General features: G+C 39.1%; 1 protein-coding gene across 4 annotated transcripts in view; it reads right to left on the reverse strand.

Annotated features, from left to right (window-relative positions):
• Nucleotides 1-24,385, reverse strand: part of TTC39B (tetratricopeptide repeat domain 39B) — a 265,348-nt gene that overhangs the window by 225,366 nt on the left and 15,597 nt on the right. For 3 of the 4 annotated variants that reach the window (XM_057498700.1, XM_036926663.2, XM_036926664.2), the window contains exon 2: nucleotides 9,685-9,719. The exons of the other annotated variant lie outside the window; for it this stretch is intronic. In XM_057498700.1, the coding sequence (XP_057354683.1) occupies nucleotides 9,685-9,719 (35 nt within the window). The remainder of the gene's footprint in view (nucleotides 1-9,684; nucleotides 9,720-24,385) is intronic. 4 annotated transcript variants of the gene reach the window in all.

Consider the following 24,385-nt stretch of genomic DNA (forward strand, 5'->3'; position numbering starts at 1 on the left):
TTTCCTATTGGTGCCAGGCTTAAAACATACTTTCCAAACCAAACAACACAGAATTGTTTGTCTTCGTTTGCTTTTAATACTCACACAATAAAATCTCCCATTGTTTTTTTTCTTTATGATTAGGAACCATGTAAAATAAAGCTGTACATCCCACACCCATATCCCTCCACACTCCAGCCCCTGGACCAGCATCAACTCTGAGACTTGGATAGAGAACAAGCATCAAGGAGGAAGACTGGAGACTTCCTGGTGACCCCTACCTTACCCTTGCTCCCTTTGTCAACTCTATCTCCCCAAACTAATTGAATATCTGATGTAGAAAATGTGCTCAGTAAACATTTATTAAAGCCATACAGTACAGGTATGCTCACTTGTATCCCTGGTCTGATGAGGTGGGTCTCAGATGTGGAAAAATGATCAAGGATACCAGATACTCTTATTTCTCAACTATGTGTTATATTAATAAAATGTTTTCTTTTCTTTTTCACTTTTTAAAAAAAATGATTTGATACCGTGAGGTGGACATTGTGAGGCTGTGTGAAAATAGCTAGATCAAAATTCCTTGTACCTTGGGACAAACAGTGGCCTTACAAAAATAGCAGTGCTCCCAATATAACCTAGTACATTAAGTATTTGGTATATATATTACATTACATCTGCTTCATACTTTGCAGTTTTATAAGATGTTTTCAAATGAATTCTTTCATAAGTTAAAGACACATATTAAAGAATAATTTATTTACTTACACTGAATTGCCTGAAAAGGTACCTTACACTATTTCGACAACTAAGTTCTACTGAAAATGTAGGATCCATCTACGTATCTAAACAATAAAACCGTACTGAGATAATGAAAATGCACTTTTAAAATATATATGCCTCAGCAGACTCACAGAATCTAAGAATGGACTAACAGTTACCAAAGGGAAAGGGACTGGGGAGGATGACTGGGAAGGGAGGGATAAGGGGGAAAAGGGGGCATTATGATTAGCACACATAATGTAGCAGGGGTGGAACATGGGAAAGGCAGTATACACAGAGAAGACAAGTAATGATTCTATAGCATCTTACTATGCTGATGGACAGTGACTGTAATGGGGTATGTGGTGGGGATTTGCTAATAGGGGGAGCCTAGTAACCATAACGTTGTTCGTGTAATTGTACATTAACAATACCAAATATATATATATGTGTGTGTGTGTGTGTGTGTGTGTGTGTGTGTGTGTGTTTTAAATAGTCAATCACAGAATTAATTTTCTTGTAGCAACTACACAGAATTATTTTACACAAAGCAAACAGTACCTCATGGTGTAATTTCTTTTAAATTGGGGCCAAAATTTTCAAATGGCAAAGAATCTCTTAAGTTAATGGTGGTCACACAGAATTTTATACACACACACCTTTTTATTTAACTGTATAAAAGTAGAGTCAAGCTACCCTTGCAAAAAACTTTCTTAACTGCCAAATATATAGAAACCAAAGCTTATAACTGTATTGCCTACAGGGGAGACCAAAACTATGCTGACACCTCTAACAATGCTGATTCATCTGTGCTACACGGAGCTTTAACAGATTTTGAATTCTAGTTATAACAGTCTTCTTACAGGTAATAATAATAATAATAATAAAAGCTCCATGCTGGTTTGGACACTTTCACTCTGGACAACAAAAATAAACAACACAGAATTACTTTACACAATAACAAAAGCCATACACAAATCCCCTAATATCTCTTCAGTTTTAGGTAATTTCAGAGTTCTTCAGATTTGTTAGTGGCTACGTCTTCAGACTATTTATTAAACAAGGGTGATATATGATATTGAACTATACATTATTCTTAAATGTTCCTAGTGCAAAGCACTGAAGTATCTGCTTTGGGCATGTTTTATTCATTTTAGGTTGTTATTATCTTTAATGAGATAGATGAAAGTATCAGAAAACCAGGCAGATAAAAGATGAAGGAAAGCTAACAAAAAAGGCAGTGAAGCTCACTATATCCACTAAGGGTCTGACAGCTCATTTACATAAACTTCTGACAAAAGGTGAGTCAGCCCATGATTGAGAAATGGCAGAGACCCCTGGATAGTGTTCACTGTGCCCAAACAACTGGATATTACTTAATATGTATGTATTGGGGTTGATTAACACCACCAGCTGTAATCATTAAAATAAAAGATATTCATCCTAAAATATCCTTTAACTCACTCTCCCTTTGAACAATCATAGCAATTATCACTGTGCTCCGTACTTAGTAAGTTCTCAATAAATGGTGGTTGGATAGAGAAGATAAACAAATGGGTGAGGAGTAACCTATTTACATGGAGTCATTAAGAGCAGAGGACATAGAAGCTGACAGCTGAGGATGACCAGGAAGAAGCCCTGGAAAGAATGCGAGGACGTCACTCCAGTCAGAGACACCACCATGCTCAAATCTGGAGCAGCAAAGGGCTTGCCCATCAAAAAACCGTAAGAGGTTTGTAGCCGTTGGGCAATGAATGAGGTGGGAGCTGCTCTACATGAGGTGGAAGCACTTTGTGGGGGCCTGACCACCGCAAGTCTATGGACCGAGGTAGATTGGGGTCTCCATACTCAGAGGCATGCAAACTTATAGACAGATTTAAGCAAGGGAGTGACATCATACAATTTAAATTCTAAAAGGATCACTGTGCCCTGATTCAAACGAACATGCTGTTAAAAAATAAATTATGAGACAGCTAGGGAAATGTGAACACTGACAGGATACCTGATGAGTATCGTTAATGTTTTAGATGGGATAACAGTTTCATGATGTTTCTAAAAAAGAGCCCTTTTGTATTTGTGTACTAAATTACACATAAAACGGTGCCATCTGAGGCATACAGATTAGATAAGAGATCTGTATCAGTGTTGATTTCCTGACCTTAACATCTGAATGGCAGTTATATAAGAGAAGGTCTTTGTTTTTAGGAAGTACATATTGCAATTTTTTAGGGGTAGAAATAAATTATAACATCTAGGATATGATTCTAAGTAACCCAGAGGTGGATTATAGGTAAAATAAGATCGGCCCTAAGATGACAACTGCTGAAGGTGATGAGAAGAGTTCAGTCCACTCTCCTCTCTACTGTTTGAATACGTTTGACACTTTTCACATGAAAATTCATTTTAAATAAAATTCAGTTTAAAGTAACTTTGGCTGCTGTGCGGAGATGAGTGGGATGTGCGTGGAAAGGTGAAAGGAGGCAGAACAGAGGAAGCAAGAAAACACAGCAGGCAGCCCTTAAAGTAATCCAGGCAAGACCTGGGAGCACCTTGAGCTGATGTAAGAGACAGGAGACAGAGAAAAGTGCACAGATGGGAAACACAATTTGGAGGCAGAAATCATGAGACAAGGTACCATGAAAGGTAAAGGAAAGGGAAGGAATCAAAGGTGTCTCCCAAGCATCTGGCTTGAGCAAGGGGGTAGAGACAGAGAAGACGGAGAGGAAAGGTGTCAGATGGACAAGGGAACTGACTATCAGGAATTCAGTTTCAGACATGTGAAACTTCCAAGCAGGTGATCAAAGAAGCAATGATTGGACCTATTTCCCATTACAACTATCAAAATAGTCCCAGGAAGAGCAGCACAGAGCAGTTGCTGTGTCCAGAGGGTCACTGATGGAAGAGGCAGGCAACTCAGCACTGGGAATTGCATCCCTCTGGCTGTCAGACTAGCCTAGCTGTCACTACCCACAGCTGCGTGACAGTCAGACAGGCTCCTGCCCATAGAGGTTCAGGGGTCATTCATTTTGCCACCAGCACCTCTGCTTTCACCTCTGCTGGGCCTCCCTGGTAGGATGAGACAGTTGAACCAAAGGGTCACTAAGCAGCTCTCCTTCAAGCTATGAACAGTTAGTTGTACTTCCTCTTTGCAGTCAAAGATCAATTAATTGATTTAACCTGATGAGGAAACAAAATGGCCTTAAAAGCTCTATCTCATGCTAAGCTACAATATAGGGTTCAAAAGACAATGTGTGAGGAAGGAAAAACATGAGAAATGATATGCTACAAAATATTTTTATTTCCATTACAATCTGCTGACCACCTGGCTAAAAATGCCTATTTCGACTTCCAGAGGTAAGGACAGATTCAAAGTAGTTCTTGCACAAAAACACACTCATCCTTATAGCATTCCCATTGCCTGAGGACTCGAGACACATAAACACATGCAAGTTTCTAGGTAAGGATAAATTCAAAAATTTAATAAGATGTGACAGAATATAAGAAGTCACTGCTGGGAACATATTAAACCTGCTACTGTTCTAACAGTCTTTGAACATAAATTTGATCTGTCTCCTCTGACTTCTCTAAACTACCATAAAAAGAAAAAAATCTTAATTACGAGAACCCAACCAGGTACTCCCCCAACCCTCCGTTAATAAGCTTTTTGTCCCACTGCCCACTGTGGTTCTTATGAGAAAGAGGTTAATTGAAAACACTACCAAGTCACAATGATTCCAAGTGGTTAGTCTACTCTCTCCACGCAGCGAGGCCAGCGACTACAGATACCCCAGGTAACCCTGGGTCCCTCAAAACCCAAAACCAATGCCAGGCTCCTATTTGTCAACCAGAAGACAGCTCTCTTTTAGAACCCTGAAATATTTTACTTATTACTCATGTGTCACATCACAGCTAATTTAAAAACAGACTTTTTTTTATACCCACTCCTATACTGTCAGGGATGGCAGCTGTGCCCAAACACTGGGAAAGCAGGATACCCAATCATCAGAGCACCAAGAAACACACGCCAGCATGGAACCGTTAAACAGGAAGCAGGACATTACAGTACAGCTAATACTCTGGCAAATTTCTATAGATCATGAGATGGGTCTAATTAATTCCTCCCTAAAACTTGCCTCCTTATGACAAGCAGGCCAGAAAGTTCATAAACAATTTTAATTTTTTAAAAATATTTATCCGATATGTCCCTGTGTTTTAAAAATAAAGAAAACCTCTCTTTTTCACTCCAGTTCTAAATGGTGGAGATGTTAGAGTGATCTCCCAGCTTGTAAACCTAGCAACTTTCCAAAACAGTCAGTTAAAATAACACAGTTGTTACCACAAAGATTCAGAAGTCGGAAAACCTACGTCTGTGGTAGTAAATCCATTAAGCAAAAAGGGAGAACAGGAAATCACTTTCTGTTGTGGAAATAGTTTAAGGCCTCCATCTGTTAGCTGACATTTTTTCATTTGAAATTCGGGAGAAAACATTCACAGGAAGAAATTAATCATCAGGTTGGCAAGGGGACCATATCTTGCTACACAGAGGTTGAAGCGTTGCTATCTGTACTAGCAACATAAAACCAACTGTGTGATTCAGGTAAGGTAAGGAAACAGAGCTCTACTGAGTGTAACAGCTAATGGATCACAAAAGGTTTGCTGTGGCATCACAAATAGAAAAGGAAACAAGAAAAATAGTAACAAACTGAAATAAGGACAAAGTTCACACACAAAAATAATTGAAGATTTATGATTAACATGTATTTATAATCAGAGGGAAAATACACACAATTTTTTTAAAAGAAAATAATGAATAACAGATTACTTCTGCAATATTTTTCATTTCAAAAAGGGTCAGTAATGCAGGCACCCTAAGTACAGGACCACCACATTCTGTGTTGGGGAAATGAAAGGAACTGTCCAAGGGAGACCTCCCTGTGAATGAAGCACATTCTAACTTTCAAAAAGGTTTTTCAAAACATTTCTAGTCATTCTGAAATTTTCTTAACATACGCAACACACGTCTCTGCCTTCTGATATGGAATATACCAGAAATAATTTAACCTTTTTCCAATGTCTCAGAGACAGCATTATGAACATGACTTTCTCAGTGGAAACTGACAGCAACCAGGGTCAGTCAGGGAGCAATGAAGTGCCAATATTTACTGAGCACCTACTAAGTGCTTCACTCATACAATAACATTTCAATTAAATTTCATTTTATCTTCCCAGTAAATCTATCAGAGGATGAAGAAACTAAGGCAGAGAAAATGGTCCCTGGCCTCCCAGACAGTAAATGGAGGCTGCAAGGGGAACTCAAGTCTGCTTGTCAAGGCTGAAGAAGGCTTGTCACTCCAGGCCGGTGCCTCTAGCTGCACACACCTAAACAAAGTAAAGCCGCGCTATGGTGCAGTGGAGTTCTAGGACCAGATGCCCTATCTTCTTTCTTCTTTCACTGCCATTTTTTTGTCACTATCCAAAAACTAGCTTCTGAAACTATCCCCTTGCAATACCTTCCAGAACTCTGGAAAAATTATGCCAAAAAAGCAAAGTTTATTAGAATCAGTCAAATTTAACTGTAAATAGACTCTGGATGAAGGCCTCAACTACAAGTAAAGGGTAAGATTTTTTAAAGCCTATAGCCCAATATCTACTTTGGCTGCCCTTTCTGGCAGGGCCGCATTTCAAATGGGTGAAGTTCTCTATTAGGAGATGTGCTACTATAATCTGTTGCTACAACCAAGGTGAGAGATGCATGTACCAGGGACATTTTGGCAACACTGAAAAGGAAACACAAAACTTTTTAAAGAGACGTTCTTAAGGGACACAAGAAATAATGCACACCAGAAACCTAAAAGAACAAGATACCATTCTAGAAGGGGTAAACCTTTGGATTTGCTAAACTGAGCAGGAGAGGTAAGTTAAAATTAGAAGAAGAAAATGCTGGCAACAGGAGATAAATACAGCCAAAAAGAGGCTATAGAGGCAATGAATAGAAAATGTTAGATCATTAGAAAGTGCAGTAGCATTAAAGAACAATTGTTTTCATGGTAAGAAAAATGGTAATGCCACTGACAGTAGAATAAACTTGTCTTTTTCCCTACTCTTGGGGCAACAGTTTGCCCTGAATCCTCCCCTTTTTCATGGACTTAAAACATTGTGGATTTTTTTTCAGTCAGTTTGGTTTTTACTTGTTAGGACAGAGTGACAACTTCCAAGCTCCTTATATTGGAAACTGGAAACCAGGTGCCAAATTCAAGGTGTTTTGTTTTTTTGTTTCCCTATTATTTGGTTTTTTTTTAACCAAGAGATGTTAGTAATGTGGTATGTGGTGGAAACTTGATAATAGGAGGGAATGTAGTAACCACAATGTTGCTCATGTGAAACCTGAGCATTAGATTGTATATCAATAATACCTTAAAAAAAAAACTGAGATGTTAGAAATAGCTGACAGTGCCTTTCAGGCCCAAAAGTAAAGGCACTGCCAGTATAGTGTAGCCAGTCAAAGTTCAGAGAAACACAAGCGATAATGTGTGCTGCCCAATGGCCTCCTCAACTACGTCAGTCTGACCTGTTTTCATCCTTAGGCCTGAGCGCCTTTCTGATGTGCATCTGAGATGCTAGCTTCCCACTGGGACCAGCAGTGCCTCCACTGGTGAACTCGAATTACCAGCCCTACAGCCCGATCCTTCCCCACCTCCTGGACTGCAGTCTCCCATTATAGCCCAAACGCAGTTCCTCCTGCCCAGAGTGGGGCAGTGGCAGAGTTAAATAATTCTAAGATTTCTGGATGGCAGACAACATGCTCACCTTAAAAGAGACGTTCTTTCAAATCACATAAACAGATTATCTTCCAAAGAGCACAGTATGAAAAGGGAAGATGAAAAAAAAGTAACTTGACATTGGAGTAACATGACAAACACCAAGTCAAGAGAGGTGATGGAGCTGAACCTCCACGGTAGTGAGCCAGTTGAGAACATGTGCCTTTGATAGGATGTAATGAGAAAGGCACTTTACATCTGTGTTTGTTCTCCCCAAACCATATGATCTCAGTCTAATTACGAGAAAAAAACACAAGTCCCAACTGAAGGATGTTCCACAGAATAACTGACCAGTACTGCTCAAAACTGTCAAGGTCAAAAAAAGAAAGGTAAGTCTGAGTCACAGTCACAACCAAGAGAAACCTAAGGAGGCACGATGGCTGAATGCAAGGTGGAATCCTCATAAATGAGATACTAGAACAGAAAAGGGATATTGGGTAAAAAGTAAAGACACTGAATAAAGTATGGACTTTGGTTAATAATAATGCATCCATACTGGGTTATTAATTGTGACAAATGTACCATGCTAATGTAATAGGGAAAACCAGTGTGGGTTATACAGGAACTCTCTATCTTCATAATAATTTCATAAATCTGAAAGTGATCCAAAATAAAAAGGTTATGTTTTTAATCCTACACAGTTTTTTTAATCACATAAAAAAAAGTCAACATGAACATTAAAACTTTTGGATGATACAAAAATTTGTACAAAGAATAGCAATTGGGGGAGATATGTAACAAATATGACAACAGATTAAAGTGTACATGTATTTTAAGTTCATATGTATGTAAGACAAACATCGAGAAAAAAGTTAAACAGCCAAGACTACAATTCATATAAAAGAAAATGCAATGTAACAAACAATGATAATGAAGAAAAAATTTAAAACACTGAAACAATTAGGTGACATTTAAGTAGCAAAGCTGTTTCAAATAACAGCCAGTGATGGTGATGCTACATTTAAAACCAATTCATTTACACAGCATTGGTAACCAAACAAAGTGATAAAACTCTTTTCAAAGTGCTACAGACTGAACTGTATCCCCCCTAAAATTTGCACATTAAAGCCCTAACCTCCAATGTGATGGTATTTTGGGATGTGGCCTTAGGGATGAGGTTTAGATGAGGTCCAGAAAGTAGCGCCCTCATGACAGGCTTAGTGCCTTTATAAAAGAAGAGACATCAGGGCGCTTGCACACTCTCTCCCTCCCTTCCCCTCCCTTCCTCTGTTCCCCTCGTCCGTCCCTCCTGCTCTCTGCCTCTGCCTCTCCCCTCTCTCTCAGCAGTGTGAACACACAGTGAGAAGACAGCCCCGTGTGCAAGCGAGGAGGAGTGCTCTCACCAGAACCTGACCTGCTGGCACCCTGATCTTGGACTTCCAGCCTCCAGATCTATGAGAAAATCAATTTCTGTTGATTAAGCCACCTAGTCTATTACTTTCTTATGGCAGCCCAAGCTACTACAGAAAGGGCATCTGAGATACAGCATATAAAGAGCAATAAAAACATTCATCCCTTTTAGTCAGTAGCCTTACATCTGTGAAGTTAATTCACAGATAACTGAGATAATTCAAAAATAGGACAAAGTTATACACATGAAAATATTCATTAATTAGGTTTAAGTTTTAATCCGGGAACCGCCTAAATATCTAACAATGGGGAAATGAATAAGTAATTATGGTATTCCACTTGAGCTAATATGATGTCATTAAAATCATTTTAAAAACTCTGTGGGCTTATAGGAAATGCTTATAACAAAATTAAGTGCAAACCAAAATAAAAAATTAAATGCAAAGCAAAAATCTGCAATATGTGGCTAACCATGTTAGTAAGTATGGACATGATGTAAAAGGTTCAGCTATAATATTTAACTTGTTGGAAAAGATTTCTTTCTTTTATTTTAGTCCGAATAATGTTACAATAAATAATACTCAAAAATATATTTGATAGTAACTTTAGATTGGTCCTTTCTTAGGCATAAGCACATTCTGAATCTTGAATTTACAGAGGAGTGACTTGTTTCTGATGGCAGTCACTACTCTCAAAAAATAAAAATGAAATATTAACATTTATATAAGAACCATCAATGTTTCTTCACTACATACTTTATTACATTACTACTTACATCGAGATGGTTTCCAAGGCATCTTCAAAGATGTCCTGGGGGGAACAAAAAATACAATGAGTTTCTCGACAATCAAGAACTCTAAATGTAAAAGAAAACAAGTGTGTGTGTGCAGGCGGGGGCAGTTGGGGGATACAGAGGAATCCTCAGCTCTCACTAATGGGATGTCTGTCTGAGAAATCAAGCTTATGAATTTAAGTGAAGTTTCTTTGTTTTTTTAATTAAGGCTGGTAAAATACCTAGCTACCAATCAAACAGGGCTAATTTGAAAAGAGAGTGATTTCTTTAGTTTTCATTCCTCAGTCTCATTCATCCCAGATACGGAGCAAAACAAAAAACAGGATTTGCCCGTCTACTCTTCTTTCTCCATGGCAGCCACGCAGTCATCCTCTGGGCCTTCATTTCACATCTAACCTCACTGCCCTCCTAGTCTTCCTACAACCACCCTCTCCTCCCCGTTTAATCTCTACCAAAACAGCCCTTTCCTTCATGTCGCTGGCCTGTTCAAAGGCTACAACAGGGAAAAAAACAACACACACACACACACCTTCATATGCACTCACGAATCCACACACACACCACACTCATACACACTGACTCACACTCATAAACCCACAGTCATACACTCACTCTCAAACTCACATACACACAAAGCTGCAAAAATAAAATCCAGGCTGCTCTCATCCAGGTATTTGGGACCTATCATCACATAGTCTGATCTTCACAGTACCCTGCTCCCTACATCCCCACCAACATCACCATAGACCAAGCACCAGGACTCCCTGGTCTCCATACTCCCACTCGACACCCTCCATCCAGTCCTTCACACAACAGCTGTAGGTATTCTTTACTTCCTGTTCTTTTAACAAGCCCATTCCATTCCAGTGCTTTAGATCTCTTTAAGAGCTCTCCATTGCTCTTAAAATGAACCCAACCAAACTTCTTCCCGTGCTCTTCAAAGCCTTAAATGGCTCTGCCAGCCTTGGATCATCTCTCCACCCACCCACCCCCTTGCTCACTCCACTTCTGGCACACGCCCGTCTGCTTTTGAACAAGCCAAACTCATCCCACACCTCTCTGCAGTGTTCTCTCTTTTCTAGAAATGCTCATCACTCAACCCTTCCCAAGGCTGACTCATTCTCATCCTTCCGCTTTCAGCTCAGGAAGTGGCCTCATTTCAGAGACTGCCTCTGAGAACCCTAATTAAAACTACTACGAATAGCAGCTTACTTACAGTTTCTCATCATCTGATTTACTTCATTCATACAATAATGCTTATTGTAAACTCTGATCATCTTGTGTACTTGGTTACAATCTGTATCCACCAGGACAGGTTCTTACCATGTTTACAGAAAAATTGCCAGGGCTTGGCAGAGACATTGCCTAATGAATGAGTAAACTGAGTGTGGTCTGGCAAGGCAATGATCACTACCTCATTTAGAGCTATGATACAGAAATGAGGAAAGTGGCTGCAGAATTTCTCCCTTTGTGTAATAATTACTGCTGAACAATGATTAGAGTATACTGGATTCTGCATTTAGGCAGGAAAAGAAAACAATAATACTAAATACTAAAAAAAAAAGTTGTAAATAGTGGCAGAACTGAGCTTAGAATCTGGGATCTCTGACCAATTAATCTACATTAATACTGTCCTCTGCTAGGGAGAGAGGTAGTATCAAGGGCCGTTCCATCTGCTCCTCACTTCACTCTCTCACATGAATTTAAGCCAAAAAAGTAAAAAAGCTGATTCTCTGGTCTCTATAAAAATTCCTAACTAGAAAAAGACTCCTTTCTCCAAATCAAAAGTCTGAAGAAGGTATGAACAGATTTTTGTCATTCTGAGTCACAGCCCAGTGTCACACATGCCAGCACAAGGTTATAATGCCAACAGCTGTGGACTCCAGTTGAAACACAGGAGTCAGAGAAGCGCCCAGATTTTCCATATTTAATGAAAGTAGGACAGGAAAGCACATGCTGCTGACAAATACAAGGTGCTCAGAGGAGAGCCTCAGCGTTGAAGTCCTCGTGTGCCAGCTCTGTATTTGCCTCCCCCATTCCGATGCTAGCCAACCTTAAGGGGCCACTGCCCTCGGACAGAGCACAATAAGTGTCTGCTTGAGCCACACCTGGCGCCTGATCATACACTGCCTCAAAATGGTCCCTGACTTTTTCAAGAGCCTATCTGATTCCCTGGCTGGAGTCAAGGGCCATCACACCTCTTTTGAACCCACTTTATAACCCAGCACAGTACTTTGCACTTAATAAACTCTTAGCAAATAATTTTTGGCTGACTGACTGGCTGAGTACCCTTGTCTTGAGCAGTTTCATTTTGCAATTTAGCAAAGGAGCTAACCCTGTTACGTGAAAGATTCCCTGGAGGACCTTCTGGATGTGAGGCTAGCACTCCAGGGCCTGCTCCCCAGTGGACAGAGGACCCTGAGCGCAGAAACAGACACAGAAATGAGCAAAGGGCAGGGGGGCTACATCAATACTAAGGCTTTTCTAAACAATTCTCATCTTAATCTGTTAACTTTGTCATATTCTGGAGTGAAAACGCAAGCAGGTGTATTGAAGTGACTACAGGTTCTTATTAAATGTTTTAGAATCTTAAATAGTGAAGGCACTAATGATGAAAATATTTACATTGTTTTCATTCATAGAGGGGAGAGGCAAAGAATAAAGTTAACAAATAAGCTATTAACAGCAGTAATTTAAATACTCCGTAATTTCCAAAGAGAACAAAGATTTACAAACTTTTCAGGCCTCCCCATCTGAATTTTACTTACTTTGTGGTATGAAAAGGGAAATGGGGCACATAGTGCTCCAAGGAAGAGGATGTCGGAAGGAACATGACACAAACTAAAACTAGGCACTGCAGATCCGGAGAGTCAAGTCACCTCTCTAGGGCCTCTCTCTCTCTCCTTACCTCCTCCTTACCCCCTTCCTCTGCCTCCATTTTCCCTCTGTCATATGGATGGCTTCCTGGGGCTGTGACCTGATGCTTCCATGTTCTCACTTAACTGTTGTTTAGAAGGGAATGACAAGATTTGATGGGACTCTGTAGACACCTTCCTCCTTGGTGAAAAGCACCCACGACCCCACAGCAACAGGCCCTCCTCTCTGGAGTTTCACCCAACATTCCATTCTGTTGGCCAAAGAAGCTGTGTGTTTGGTACCAGGGACTCGAGAACCCTGGAGCTGCTGAGCACGCTGACGCATCACAGATTCTACAACTGGCCCTGGGGCACAGCCAGAAAATTCCCAGGGAGATGGAACATGAAGAGGATGCCCCAGGCTCTCCTGGGACTGGGGCAGGGGTTAATAGCCATGTGTAACGGGCTCCTAAGACTGCAAACACTCCTCGGCATGACATTCACCCCTGGCACATAAAGATGTTCGAAACAGGAAACTAGACTGACATCAGATTTTATACTTTGCCATTTATCATAGTGACATACCAGGAGGATTCCTCAAATACTGAATGTAGATCTTTTCACATGTAAAAAGAGAGGGCACACTGCTATTTAAGTGAATCGTATGAAAAACACATAAGTTTCAGTGACATCATTTCCCGCTGTAACTTCACTAAAGTATTTTTTCCAAGTCAGAATTAAAATACATTTTTGTTGTGTATCCATGAAGTGACTTTTAGGGGGAAAAAAAGGTCAAAGAACCTTTTTTTTAAATATATGTGCCCTGAGCTCATCTATCGGGAATAATTTTTTGTTCTGTTCTTATCTACTATCCATTTCTCTGTAATCTATCTGTCAAGCTCAAAAAGAAGCCCTTCTGGAGCATTTGAACTCCCCAACTGGATCCTGAGGGCTAGCACCAGTCAAATTTATATGCAATCTACATTTTTTTAAATTTCATACTGTATAAGGGAGCATCACAGCTCTGAAACCCTTTTAAGTCAAATGTAAAACTCAGCCTCAGCATCCCCGTTACTGGGTCTGCAGAGTGCCAACGCCATACATGCCTCCCAGTGAAGGATTAACATCAAAGCAAGTTCTCTCTGAAACCTTAACTGACCCACAGAGCTCTTAATCAAAGAAAGGGAACGAAAGCAATTGGGGCTCATATACTAGAGACCATTCACCCTCCAAGTCGCCTCCTGGCCCCTGCAGTGAACAAAATGTGACCTTCCCAAGGTTTAAAAAGATCAGAGTATGAACATAATTTTCAAATAGAGCAGACAAAAAAGAAAAAACAAACATAACACAGAGTTTGTGAAGTCTTTGTGGCACACTTATTAAAAAATGGAGGTTTTCAAATATTATTCAAAAGTTGAGATTTTTAGATTTTAAGTAATACAAATAGTAAAATCAGCTGCCACAAGAAAAAAGTTGCTCCTTAGAAATTTTTATTTTAAACATTTATCACTTGAGATTGAAAATAACTTCACACATTCTCCAAGTATAAAATTAATATAGTTTTCTAGTTGCTCTCATGCCAGGGACTCTTACCTCACAAGTTCTTTTTTTCTTAAGCTTTATATTTAACAAATATCACAGATATGATAGTTAAAATTGGGATATGGAGTAACAGTCATTTCACTAGGATTACTTTGAGCACAAATATAAATTGAGCACATTTTTAATGAACAAGCGTGACATGTCAGTGTATCAGATTTTATTCAATGCTTTTCACGCAAACATCAAAGTGGCAATGCAGTACAATTCCAATGTAGTACAGTGGAAAACATAAATTTAGGTCTGGAAATTATCTTTAGACCTGTCTGGTCTGAATCTTGGCTCTACCCCTGACCCTGGGCAGCTCTCAGCCTTTCACTCCTCCACTTCCTGATGGGGATTCCAGCCCCTTCTCCAGACTGTTGTAAGGATGCTAGTGAGATGACACATATAACAGGTCAGACTCAAAACAGATTCAATAAATACTCCATAGCATACTAAATTTTCAGACATGGGATGAATTTGTACACTCACGGAGACAGAGCTAGGATCCCTCACTGTACTTTCTGATAATTCTTTTACCCTAAATAAAGATTCTGCAGCCTCTTTTGGAAGAGAAAAAAAGAGGCTGAATGTGGGAATATTACAGCAAACAGATAGTCAAAAACGTTAACTGCCTTTACTTCTCCCATCTTAAAATGACTTTGCATCATACCCTTTAATACCTAGACCCTTCCTAATCAGTGGGTTACCCAGCATGACAAACATAACTTATGGGCACAGGGCCTGGGACCTCAGCTAACTGGGGCACAGCGACCTTGGGCAACACAGCCTGACTTTGGCCAATACACTCAAAATTCTCAGGTCTCCAGCCTCCTCATGGGCAAAGCAGAGGTGCTGGCATAGATACCAGCCCTTACTCAAAATCCTAAATTCTCTGAATTGAACAGAAATCCTCCCCAATAAGGCAGCTGTTTGTGCATTCCACACGCTAAAATGGCAGACTGACCTCAAAGGAACTGCATCTCAGTGGAGTGCTGGGCTTCTCAAAGTTTGATCCATTACAGTGGTACTAACTTGATCCTTGAGAGCTAGTTAGTGTGCTAAGTACCAAGCAAAGCAGTTCACACGATTCTTCAGAATTTCTAACCACCTCTAGCCAAGCACAGAGAAATCATAAGAATTAAAAAGGAGCCACCAGGTGTCACTCTCACAAACAACCGAATCAGGCAGCATCGCTTTAGTTGCTATTACACATAGATTATTAGTGTGTTTAAAAAAAATGAAACAATTAACTTTATGAAGGGGGAAAAGAGTTTTCCCTTTCTGCATTGCACTATAAATACAGAGTTGAGTTACAGCTATGGCAGGGATTAAGTTCTAAGGTCAGTACTTAAAAGGAAAACCATGTACAGTCAAAATTGACATGTAACAAATACTTTAAATTGCCATTATAATAGAGTATACATGGCTTTGGATATAACCTCATAGAGGAATGGGTACGTAACAAACACAAAATGCATACAGTGATGGATGGTGTGTAATTAAGAGTAGGTATGCAAAATGTAAGCTTTTTACAATTGTATATTTTAGAATTTGTTTAACATAAGTGAGCAAATTATTTTACTCCCCTGTACATATTCCTAGCTACTATTTTTATGATTGTAAAATGAATCTGTCAATCACTTAACACTCCAGTCCTCCAGTGCCAACCCCACCCAACCATAGTAAGCAGAGAAGCATCTAGGGCATACCATTTTTGCAGGGGAATAATTTTACACAAAACAAACAGCAACACATAGAACCAAGAGACTGAGTTTTAACATTGTACATGTTGAATTTTGGAACCAATACTAATGGAGGTATTTTAAAATTAAAATGAACAGAGCTTAGAGCTTCTTCTTGTGCATACAAATCGTAAATTCCATTTGTTAACACCCAGGCACTGTATTAGACACTTCAATGCTTATTTCTGATTTAAAATCATAAAAAGTTGGCATTTCACCTCTGCTGTTACTAATACTACTATGTCCTGATAATAATATTAACTAAGAGAAATGTCACTGAGCACCAAGCACTGCTCTAAATCCTTAACTTGCATTAACTCCTTTATTCTTCATAACAACCCTGTGAAATAGGACATTATGTGCAAATGAGGAAACTAAGACTCAGAGAGATTTAATTAACATCTCCAATATCCCATAGCTTAGCCTTAGTTTTTCCATCTGTGGAACGGAAATAATACCCCTGAATTTACAGCATTAGAGGTTTCACTGAAATAATTTAAGTATGCACCTAGCAAAATGTTGACAGAGCGGACACTAATAATCTCTTTTGTTCTCATTAAAGTGCCTTTATGGCAGAAATCTCCAATGCAGCCTAACATAAACAGAAAGAGACCTATTGCATCATCTTGCTTGACCCTCAAACTTCCCAACTATAACAGAAAAATGGTAGTTAGCAATCCCCTGGGTAGCTGGGCTCCAATGCTTGAATATCTTAAAAAGAGACCACAGAGTCTTGTCACTTAATATGAGTGCTCAGAAAAGGCAGTTCCTGGAGTGTAAGGCTTCAAAGGTGACCTCAAACTGAGAAAGCCCAAATGCGGGAGAGATAAAAGGCCTTGAGCTCACGTGGGTTCAGATCCCAGTTTCACCACTCACAGGCTTTATGACCTTGGGCAAGCTATATTCTTCTTTGTGCCTCAGTCTTCCATCTCACCAGGTTGTCCACAGATTAAATGACACAAGTGAAAAGCACACAGAACAAAGCATCCAGTACAGAACATTAGTTTTTATCACTATTACCGTTGGGACTTTACTCGCACAAAGGTGCAGGTGAGGGGTACTGTATGTAGTGGCCTGCAGAAGGCTGGGAGTGGATAGGGCACAACACTCGGCAGGAAAAATCCTGATTCTGTCTCCCTGTGGCTGACATGCCCTGGTGTCCCCAAAGAGATCAGTCCACCACAGCAGAGGTGGGCAAACTACAACCTAGAGGCCAAATCCAGCCTGCTGCCTGTTATTGTAAATGAGGTTTTATTGGAACACTGCCATGCTTGATCATTTACATATTATCTATGGCTGCTTTTCTGTTACAATCACAGAGTTGAGTACTTGCAAGTGAGACCCTATGATCTACAAAGCCAAAAATATTTGCCATCTGGCCTTTTACAGGAAAGGTTTGCCTATCTTTATACAAATGGATAAAGCATCAGATTTCCTTCCCTATCTCCCTGGAAATAATGAAAATAGAGTAAGAAACACATATGAAATATCTGTAAGGTAGTGGAATCCTTGAATCCTTCACCCAAAATCACAACCTTCAAGCTTTAAATTCAAGGGGGAAATAATGCTAAGTGTGGGCTGTGGAGTCCCAAACTCTGCAACATTGCTAATTAACTATCTGTGGCCTTGGGCAACTAATTAGCTTCTCCAAGATTCATATTCATCATTGTAAAATGGGAATAACAATAATACCAAACTTGTGGGTTTGAAAGAATGAAATGAGATGTATGTGGGGTTTAGCAAGGTGTCTGATCCAGTAATTAAATTAGTATTCAGCTCTCATTAAATTATTACTTTCATTGTTATCACTGCAGGGAAAAGTTGTATGTCCAAATACTGGACCACTGGGACAATACGTTCCCTCTCAGGTTATCTACCCCTGATGAGTATAGGTGCCAGCAAAGCAAAGATGCTGAGAACTGTGATCTGTTCTTCTGGGGCAATCCAAGGCAGGAAAGACCAAGACCTGGATTATGTTCATTTCTATCAAGATTAAATTCTCTACTCCCACCAACATTCCCCACTCAGCAAGAAACTAAATGCCTACCTATACATTTGCTTTATACAGAGAAATCTACTCTATACTTTTTAGAAGTTACTGGAATTGATCCCATCATAAGTGAAATGCTGACATTTTGGTTTCTAACAAGAAGCAATTAAATATGGAAACTTCCTCAAAACTAACAGGAGAGGCTGCCAGAAGGAATTAATTATAACAGATATAAATCAGTGTCTTGTATTGAATATACATTAACATATACAAAAAAATTTGTTAAAGAATTTAAAACTCTAAACACATAAAAGAAAAATACTAAAATTCTGGTAAAGCCAAGGCATTAAAAAGAATTTGAAATAACTGCAGAGGGGTATCAGGGAACTGATGCATTTGAGGCTGATGCAAATGTTCAATATCTTGAATACAGTAGTGGCTATATGGGCATATACATTTATGAAACAATCTGTACATTTAACATGGGCGCATTTTATTGCCTGTAAACTATGCCTGAATAAAGCTGGTTTTTAAAAGAATTTGGAAAAAAAAAGTAAATATTAAAAACTTCCGTACAAAGTGTTGAAAGTTTGGATGCTGATGATGTCATAATAACGGCTAACACTTTCACGACACTCTTTATGTGCCAGGCACTATTCTACACACTTGCACATATGTTAACTCATTTGCTCTTCAGAACAACCCTCTGAAGTGGCTGAGAATTATTCCCAGTTTACAAATGATTAAACTGGGACACAGAAAGGTTAAGCAACTTGCCCAAGGTCACAAAGCATCTAAGAGACAGAATCAGGATTCGAACCCACAAAATCCAACTTCAGAATCTATGATCTACATTCCTTTTCATTAAAACTTTCAAAGCTTTTTGAGAAACACATTTTGTAAATTCAACAAACTGAGCTATTTGACAAAATGACCATTAAACTGAGCCACAAACTATAGATATTCTAACTTCTCTTTACACCATATCTCTATTGCAAAATCAGGTGTGTGGTTATTTGTTTCATGTCTGTCTTCCCTCCAAGCTGCAGATTCCATAAGGCATATCCAGAAGCACCAAACAAGAGCAGTGCCTACAAATGGCACCTGCACTTGAAAGAATGAATGAAGAAACAAGTGGGTGGATCCAGGAGTGTACAACTGCATTTAGGTACACCTTAGAATCACAGCGGACAGAAATGTTGTTCATGTGTGTGTGTACACACTTGTTTCTTAAGTCAGTGTAAAGGCGGTTCTGATTAATAAGCTGTAAAACTGTTACTGAACACATCAGCCTTCTGTCAGCATGAGGATATATAAAATATTTTTTAGCAGATTTATGCACCAACCATTATGCTTTGCATTTTAACATACTGTTTCATATAAACTGGATAGCAGTTCTCTAAATGAGGTATAATTATCATCCTAGAGGTAATAAATGGTTTATACAGAGGCCTATCTGACTCTATAGTCTGAGCTCCTATGCATTATGCCACAAAATCCGACAAGCAGTTCTACAGTTATCTGAAAGGAAAATTTTGTATAGGATTTTCCCTGTCAAATTAAAATTGTGGAATTGACACAGGAATGATATATGTATATCATGATTAAGAATACAGATACAGATTCCTATACAGATAGAAATTTATTTTATGATTCAGTTAAAATTTTCAGCTGGAGAAAGAATAATTATTTAATTAATAAAAGCTGAGGAAATTGGTTATTTATTGGGACAAAAATGAAATTAAACCCATGTGCAAATAACCAGATAAAGAAACATATATAAAAACAAGAAGTGAATGTATGAGATTATGTTTTTATAATCCTCAAACAGGGACACTCATTTCTAAGACACAAACCCAGAAGCTATAAAGAAAAAAGTAAGAGATTTGGCTATATAAAACTTTAAAACTTCCAAGACAAGTAAATCATCAGGAGAAACCCTTAAGCTACCTTTAACAGACAAAAAATTATTATCCATAATAAATAAAGACCTCAAGTTCAATAAGAAAGAGAGAGCCAAATCAAACAAAAGATACAGAATGTGAAGAGACAGTGAAAGGATGTGAAAAAGAAATCCAGTATCCAATAAACCTGGAAATAGGCACTTAAAAAGTTGTATTTTGTCTGCATGATTGGCAAAAAACTTACAAGATTGGTAACAGGCACAGTTGGCAGAGATGCTAGAAAGTGAACATATACTGCTACGATAGTCTGCACCATCTATATGTTTACATTTCAAGGACTCTATACTCCCAAAATACTCATACACATGCCCAAGAGGCCATCTACTATGGTACATATTCTGCAGGAAAAAAATGAGAAACTACCCAAATGATCTTCTATATGGAAGAAGTTAAGTTAAATTATAGTACAACTATAGTACCCAATTCTCTTCAGTCATATAAAGAATAAAGCAAAACAGATACACTAACTGAAAAGCCTGGTCCTAGGAAAGGTTAATGGTGTAATACCCCAGTAATATTTATAAAAACACTTAATGCTGATTTCTTCTGAGGACAGGAGGGAAGGACATAACAAAGGGAAAGATTATGTGTTGGCTTCTGGAGGACTTAATTCTTTTACAGGAATTTTTAATGAATTTTTTGTGGAATGTAAAAAAGAATGAGCAATTTGAACAATATAAAAAAAGTTGAAGTATTACTTCAAGATAAGCAGATAAGCAACATGCTAGAGAAAAACTCAAACACAGTAAGGTATCATGCCATTTCAAATAAATTTGTTTCATAACCTAGATTCTTTCATGCCCAGTATAAGTGAACGGTATTTTCAGTCCCTAGACAGCTTTTGTTTTAAACTTTTTATTTAGAAATCATTCCAAATTTACAGAGAAGTTGCCAGAAAAAGAACAGAGAAAAAAAAAACACCTATGTGCCACTTATCCAGATTCATCTATTATTAACATTTCGCACATTTGGTTTATAATCTGCTCTTCCCTCTTCCTCCCCACCTCCCTTTTCCTTCTTCCCTGTTACCTAGCTAGCAATTTTTTTTCTGGACCATTTGAGAGTAAATTACATGTATTGTGGCCCTTTCCCTCTAAATACTTCAGTGTGCATTTCCCCAAAATAAGGATATTCTCTTACATAACCACAGTAGAGTTACCCACTTGAGTAAATTTAACCACTTTAAACTGCTGTCCGTATTCCAATTTTGTCAACTGGCCCAACAGTTTTCCTTTGTAGCATTTTCCCTCTAGCACAGGATCTAGTCTAGCTGACATGTCTCCTTTGTGTCCTTTTACCTGGAACGCATGTACAGCCTTTGCCTTTTATGACATTGACATTTTTGGAGAGAAGCACTCCCCTTTCCCTTTTTTTTTTTTAAATAAAACTTTCCTTATTTACAGTTTCTCTGATGTTTCCTCATGATTAGATCCAGGCTACACCACTACAGAGGGACACTATGTCCTTGTCAGGTCATTTGTATCTGGAGGCACACACACTATTCTGCCCCCACTGGTGATACCCAGTTTGATCACCTGGCCAAGGCACTGTCTAATTTCTCCACTGCATTGTTACTATTTTTGCCTTGCAGCTAATAAGGAATCTGTGATGAGACAGTGTAAGACCAGGTAAACGGGTTCCTCATCCAAGATTGCCCCTAGATTCAGGGCCAATGATGATAGCTGCCTGACTCAATCTTCACTATGATAGCTAAAAACTGATTTTCCAACTCAGCTCTCCTACCTTTTACTTAAAGGAAAAGCCTTCCCATCTCCCCCCATTTATCTATCTAGCTAGTTATATTGATACGGACTTCAGGAGTCCTATTATTATTTATAACGGTCTATAATCTCATATATATTATCTTTAAGGAAAATATTGTATAAGATTTTCCATGTCAAATTAAAACTGTGGAATTGGCACAGGAATGATATATATGTATATCATAATAAAGAATACAGACACAGATTCCTGTACAGATAGAAATTTATTTTATGATTCAATAAAAATTTTCAGCTGGAGAAAGAATAATGAATTATTTAACAAAAGAAGCTGAGGAAATTGGGTATCTATTGGGACAAAAATGAAATTAAACCCATATGCAAATTACTGTCCTTAAACATTTTCATGCTCAAATTGTCCCAAATTTGGCCTAGCAACTTTTAAATTTCTCACTATTTATCCTTTCTTAAAACATTCTAATACCTGGAACTTGCTTATTATAAGAATTCTGTTTTGCCAACCAGTCTTACAAGGTTAAGGCACAGGTAAACTTTAGCAATAAGATTCAATTATTTTTCTCTTTCTCCTAATGAAAATGGAGGCATGCAGCCACTGACGTACATATGTAACACACCAATGTACATTACAAAATCGTCTTTACCAAGACGGGGATGTTAAGAGTCCCCCTGATTTGCTGCCACCTGAAGCTAAGTTTCTTTACTAATTCTTAGCTGCCTACTCATTGCTCTAAATATTTGGAGGGGAACCTAAAGGATTGTCAACATTTCTACCAGAATAATGGGCCTCTAAGCTCTAAAACTCAGTCTCTTTAAATCATTTCTTTTTTAATTAAGAGAGAGAAAAGCTATTTATAGTCAAAAATGAGCAGCTATTGTGAAAATAAATAACTGCAAAATTGAGAAGCTGAGAAAAAGCTACAGACAACAGAACAAATCAAACATGATCAAGTTTGATAAGTCATAACCAAGTGCAAGGAGCTTCAATACAATTCACTGGGACAGGAGCTCCTGAGAGCCTCACGGATTTGTGGCTATACAGGAAGAACTGACTGGGATGAAAATGAGGTTACATCCATTAAGATATTCCTATGCATGATCCAGAAGGCTGAGGTCATTTTCCTGACTCTGACCTTTACTGCTGTCAAACAAGGGTGAGGAAACTGAGTTGTTTCAACAGCCTTGTGTGGTGCATTTTGTAAACACCTAATTCCCTTGGTAAACACTTCTTACTTAAGTTACCTACAGCAGTTTCTGCTTCCTGCACTGAAACCTGATGGAATGGACGACAGAAAAGAAAATAAACAAATGAGATAATGCAGATTATGATCCTGTCTAAGAGGAAATAAAAGGATGCTAATAGAGAAAGGAGAACGGCTGGCTGCTTTGAAGATGCAACCTGAGGAAAGCCAGTCTTGGAACTTGATCTTTAAAGCGACGACAGAAAGTTGAGAAGGAGCTGGTCATGTGAAAGCCTGGTGAAGTCCGCCAGGCTGGGGAAACAGCCATGCAAGAGCACTATAGGGGAAAAGAACTGGGCATGTTTGAGAAATATGATGGAAGCTAGTGGGGCACAGCAGAGGGGACGAGGGGGAAAATGGCAGGTGAGCTAGAGAAGGAAGGCAAAAGCCAGGTCAGGTAGACCACAGGGAGGAGTGTGCGGATTTTATTCTAAATGCTACAGAAAGCCACTAAACAGTTTAAGCTGGCAGGGCAGGCGAGGGGGCATGTTTGTCAGTGAGCTGGTGGGCTGCAGAGTGGAGAGTGGATGCAGAAGGCAGAGAGGAAGCTGAGAGGCTGGTGAGGATCCCCTCCCAGGGGTGCTGGTGCAAGAAAACGGTGATATGGACCAGGGAAATGGTGTTGGTTAGGAAGGGGGCCAATCTGCAGCAAGGAGCCGTGTTTTGGAGGTAGATTCAACAGGACTAGCTGATCTCAGAGATGTAGGAGCAAAAAAAGGGTCCATCAAGGGGAACAGAAAGGGAAAACTGAGGATGAAGCACAGGGAAGGCTTTTTGGGTTGTGCAATACAGTTTTAAATTGTTTCCCCAAAGTCTTGTGTTTCCTCCTGAAATAATTCTGGGAAGCATGATTGTCTCCAAATTGCCATAAATGAAGTGGGATGCTTTGCCATTTTTTATAAGGAGTTCCTTTAAGCACATCACATGTCCCTCAGTTGAGTCTAATCTACTGCCAGGTGAACCCTGCTTCCCCAGACATGCAGACTGAAAATTGTACCTCAGACAGGGCTTGTGTACTTCAAAAAGGGGGCTCTTACCTCAATTAAAAGGTAGCCCCCTCCACCATAAACTACAAAGAGTGGTAAAAAGAGGTAAGTCTTTAGAAGGAAACAGTGATTCTTTATAAGTTAGTAGCTTTACTTTTTCTATTTCAAATACAATTAGCAATATGATTAGATTTGTGGAGCCTCACACCTTAATAAAGTCACCTCTGTTCTTTATGAAATCAGAGTAGGTTTGCTTTATGTCTCATGGAAAAGAATTCCATGAATCTTAATGTGCTCTACTGTGAAAAGTTGGCAGGAATACCACATATGTTCTTACTAAATAAGCAAATTGTTAGAAATGTGAATACCTCAGGCTTCTAAAAGCAGTAAATGTATGAATAAATTACGATCATCCTCATTTCGTGAATGCTCCCTGTATACCCCAGCTAGATTGCCTGAGTCTTTTCACTTGGCCCCACACAGCAGGGAGGGGGCTAGGGCTCCAAGCGCCTTACCCTTGGTTCCCTGGCTTGAGCCAGTTCTTCGAAAGGAACTGGCCACTGTTGGCATTTTAAAATAAAA

The sequence above is a fragment of the Manis pentadactyla genome, chromosome 3, assembly GCF_030020395.1.
Source record: "Manis pentadactyla isolate mManPen7 chromosome 3, mManPen7.hap1, whole genome shotgun sequence".
NCBI classification, from domain to species: domain Eukaryota; kingdom Metazoa; phylum Chordata; class Mammalia; order Pholidota; family Manidae; genus Manis; species Manis pentadactyla.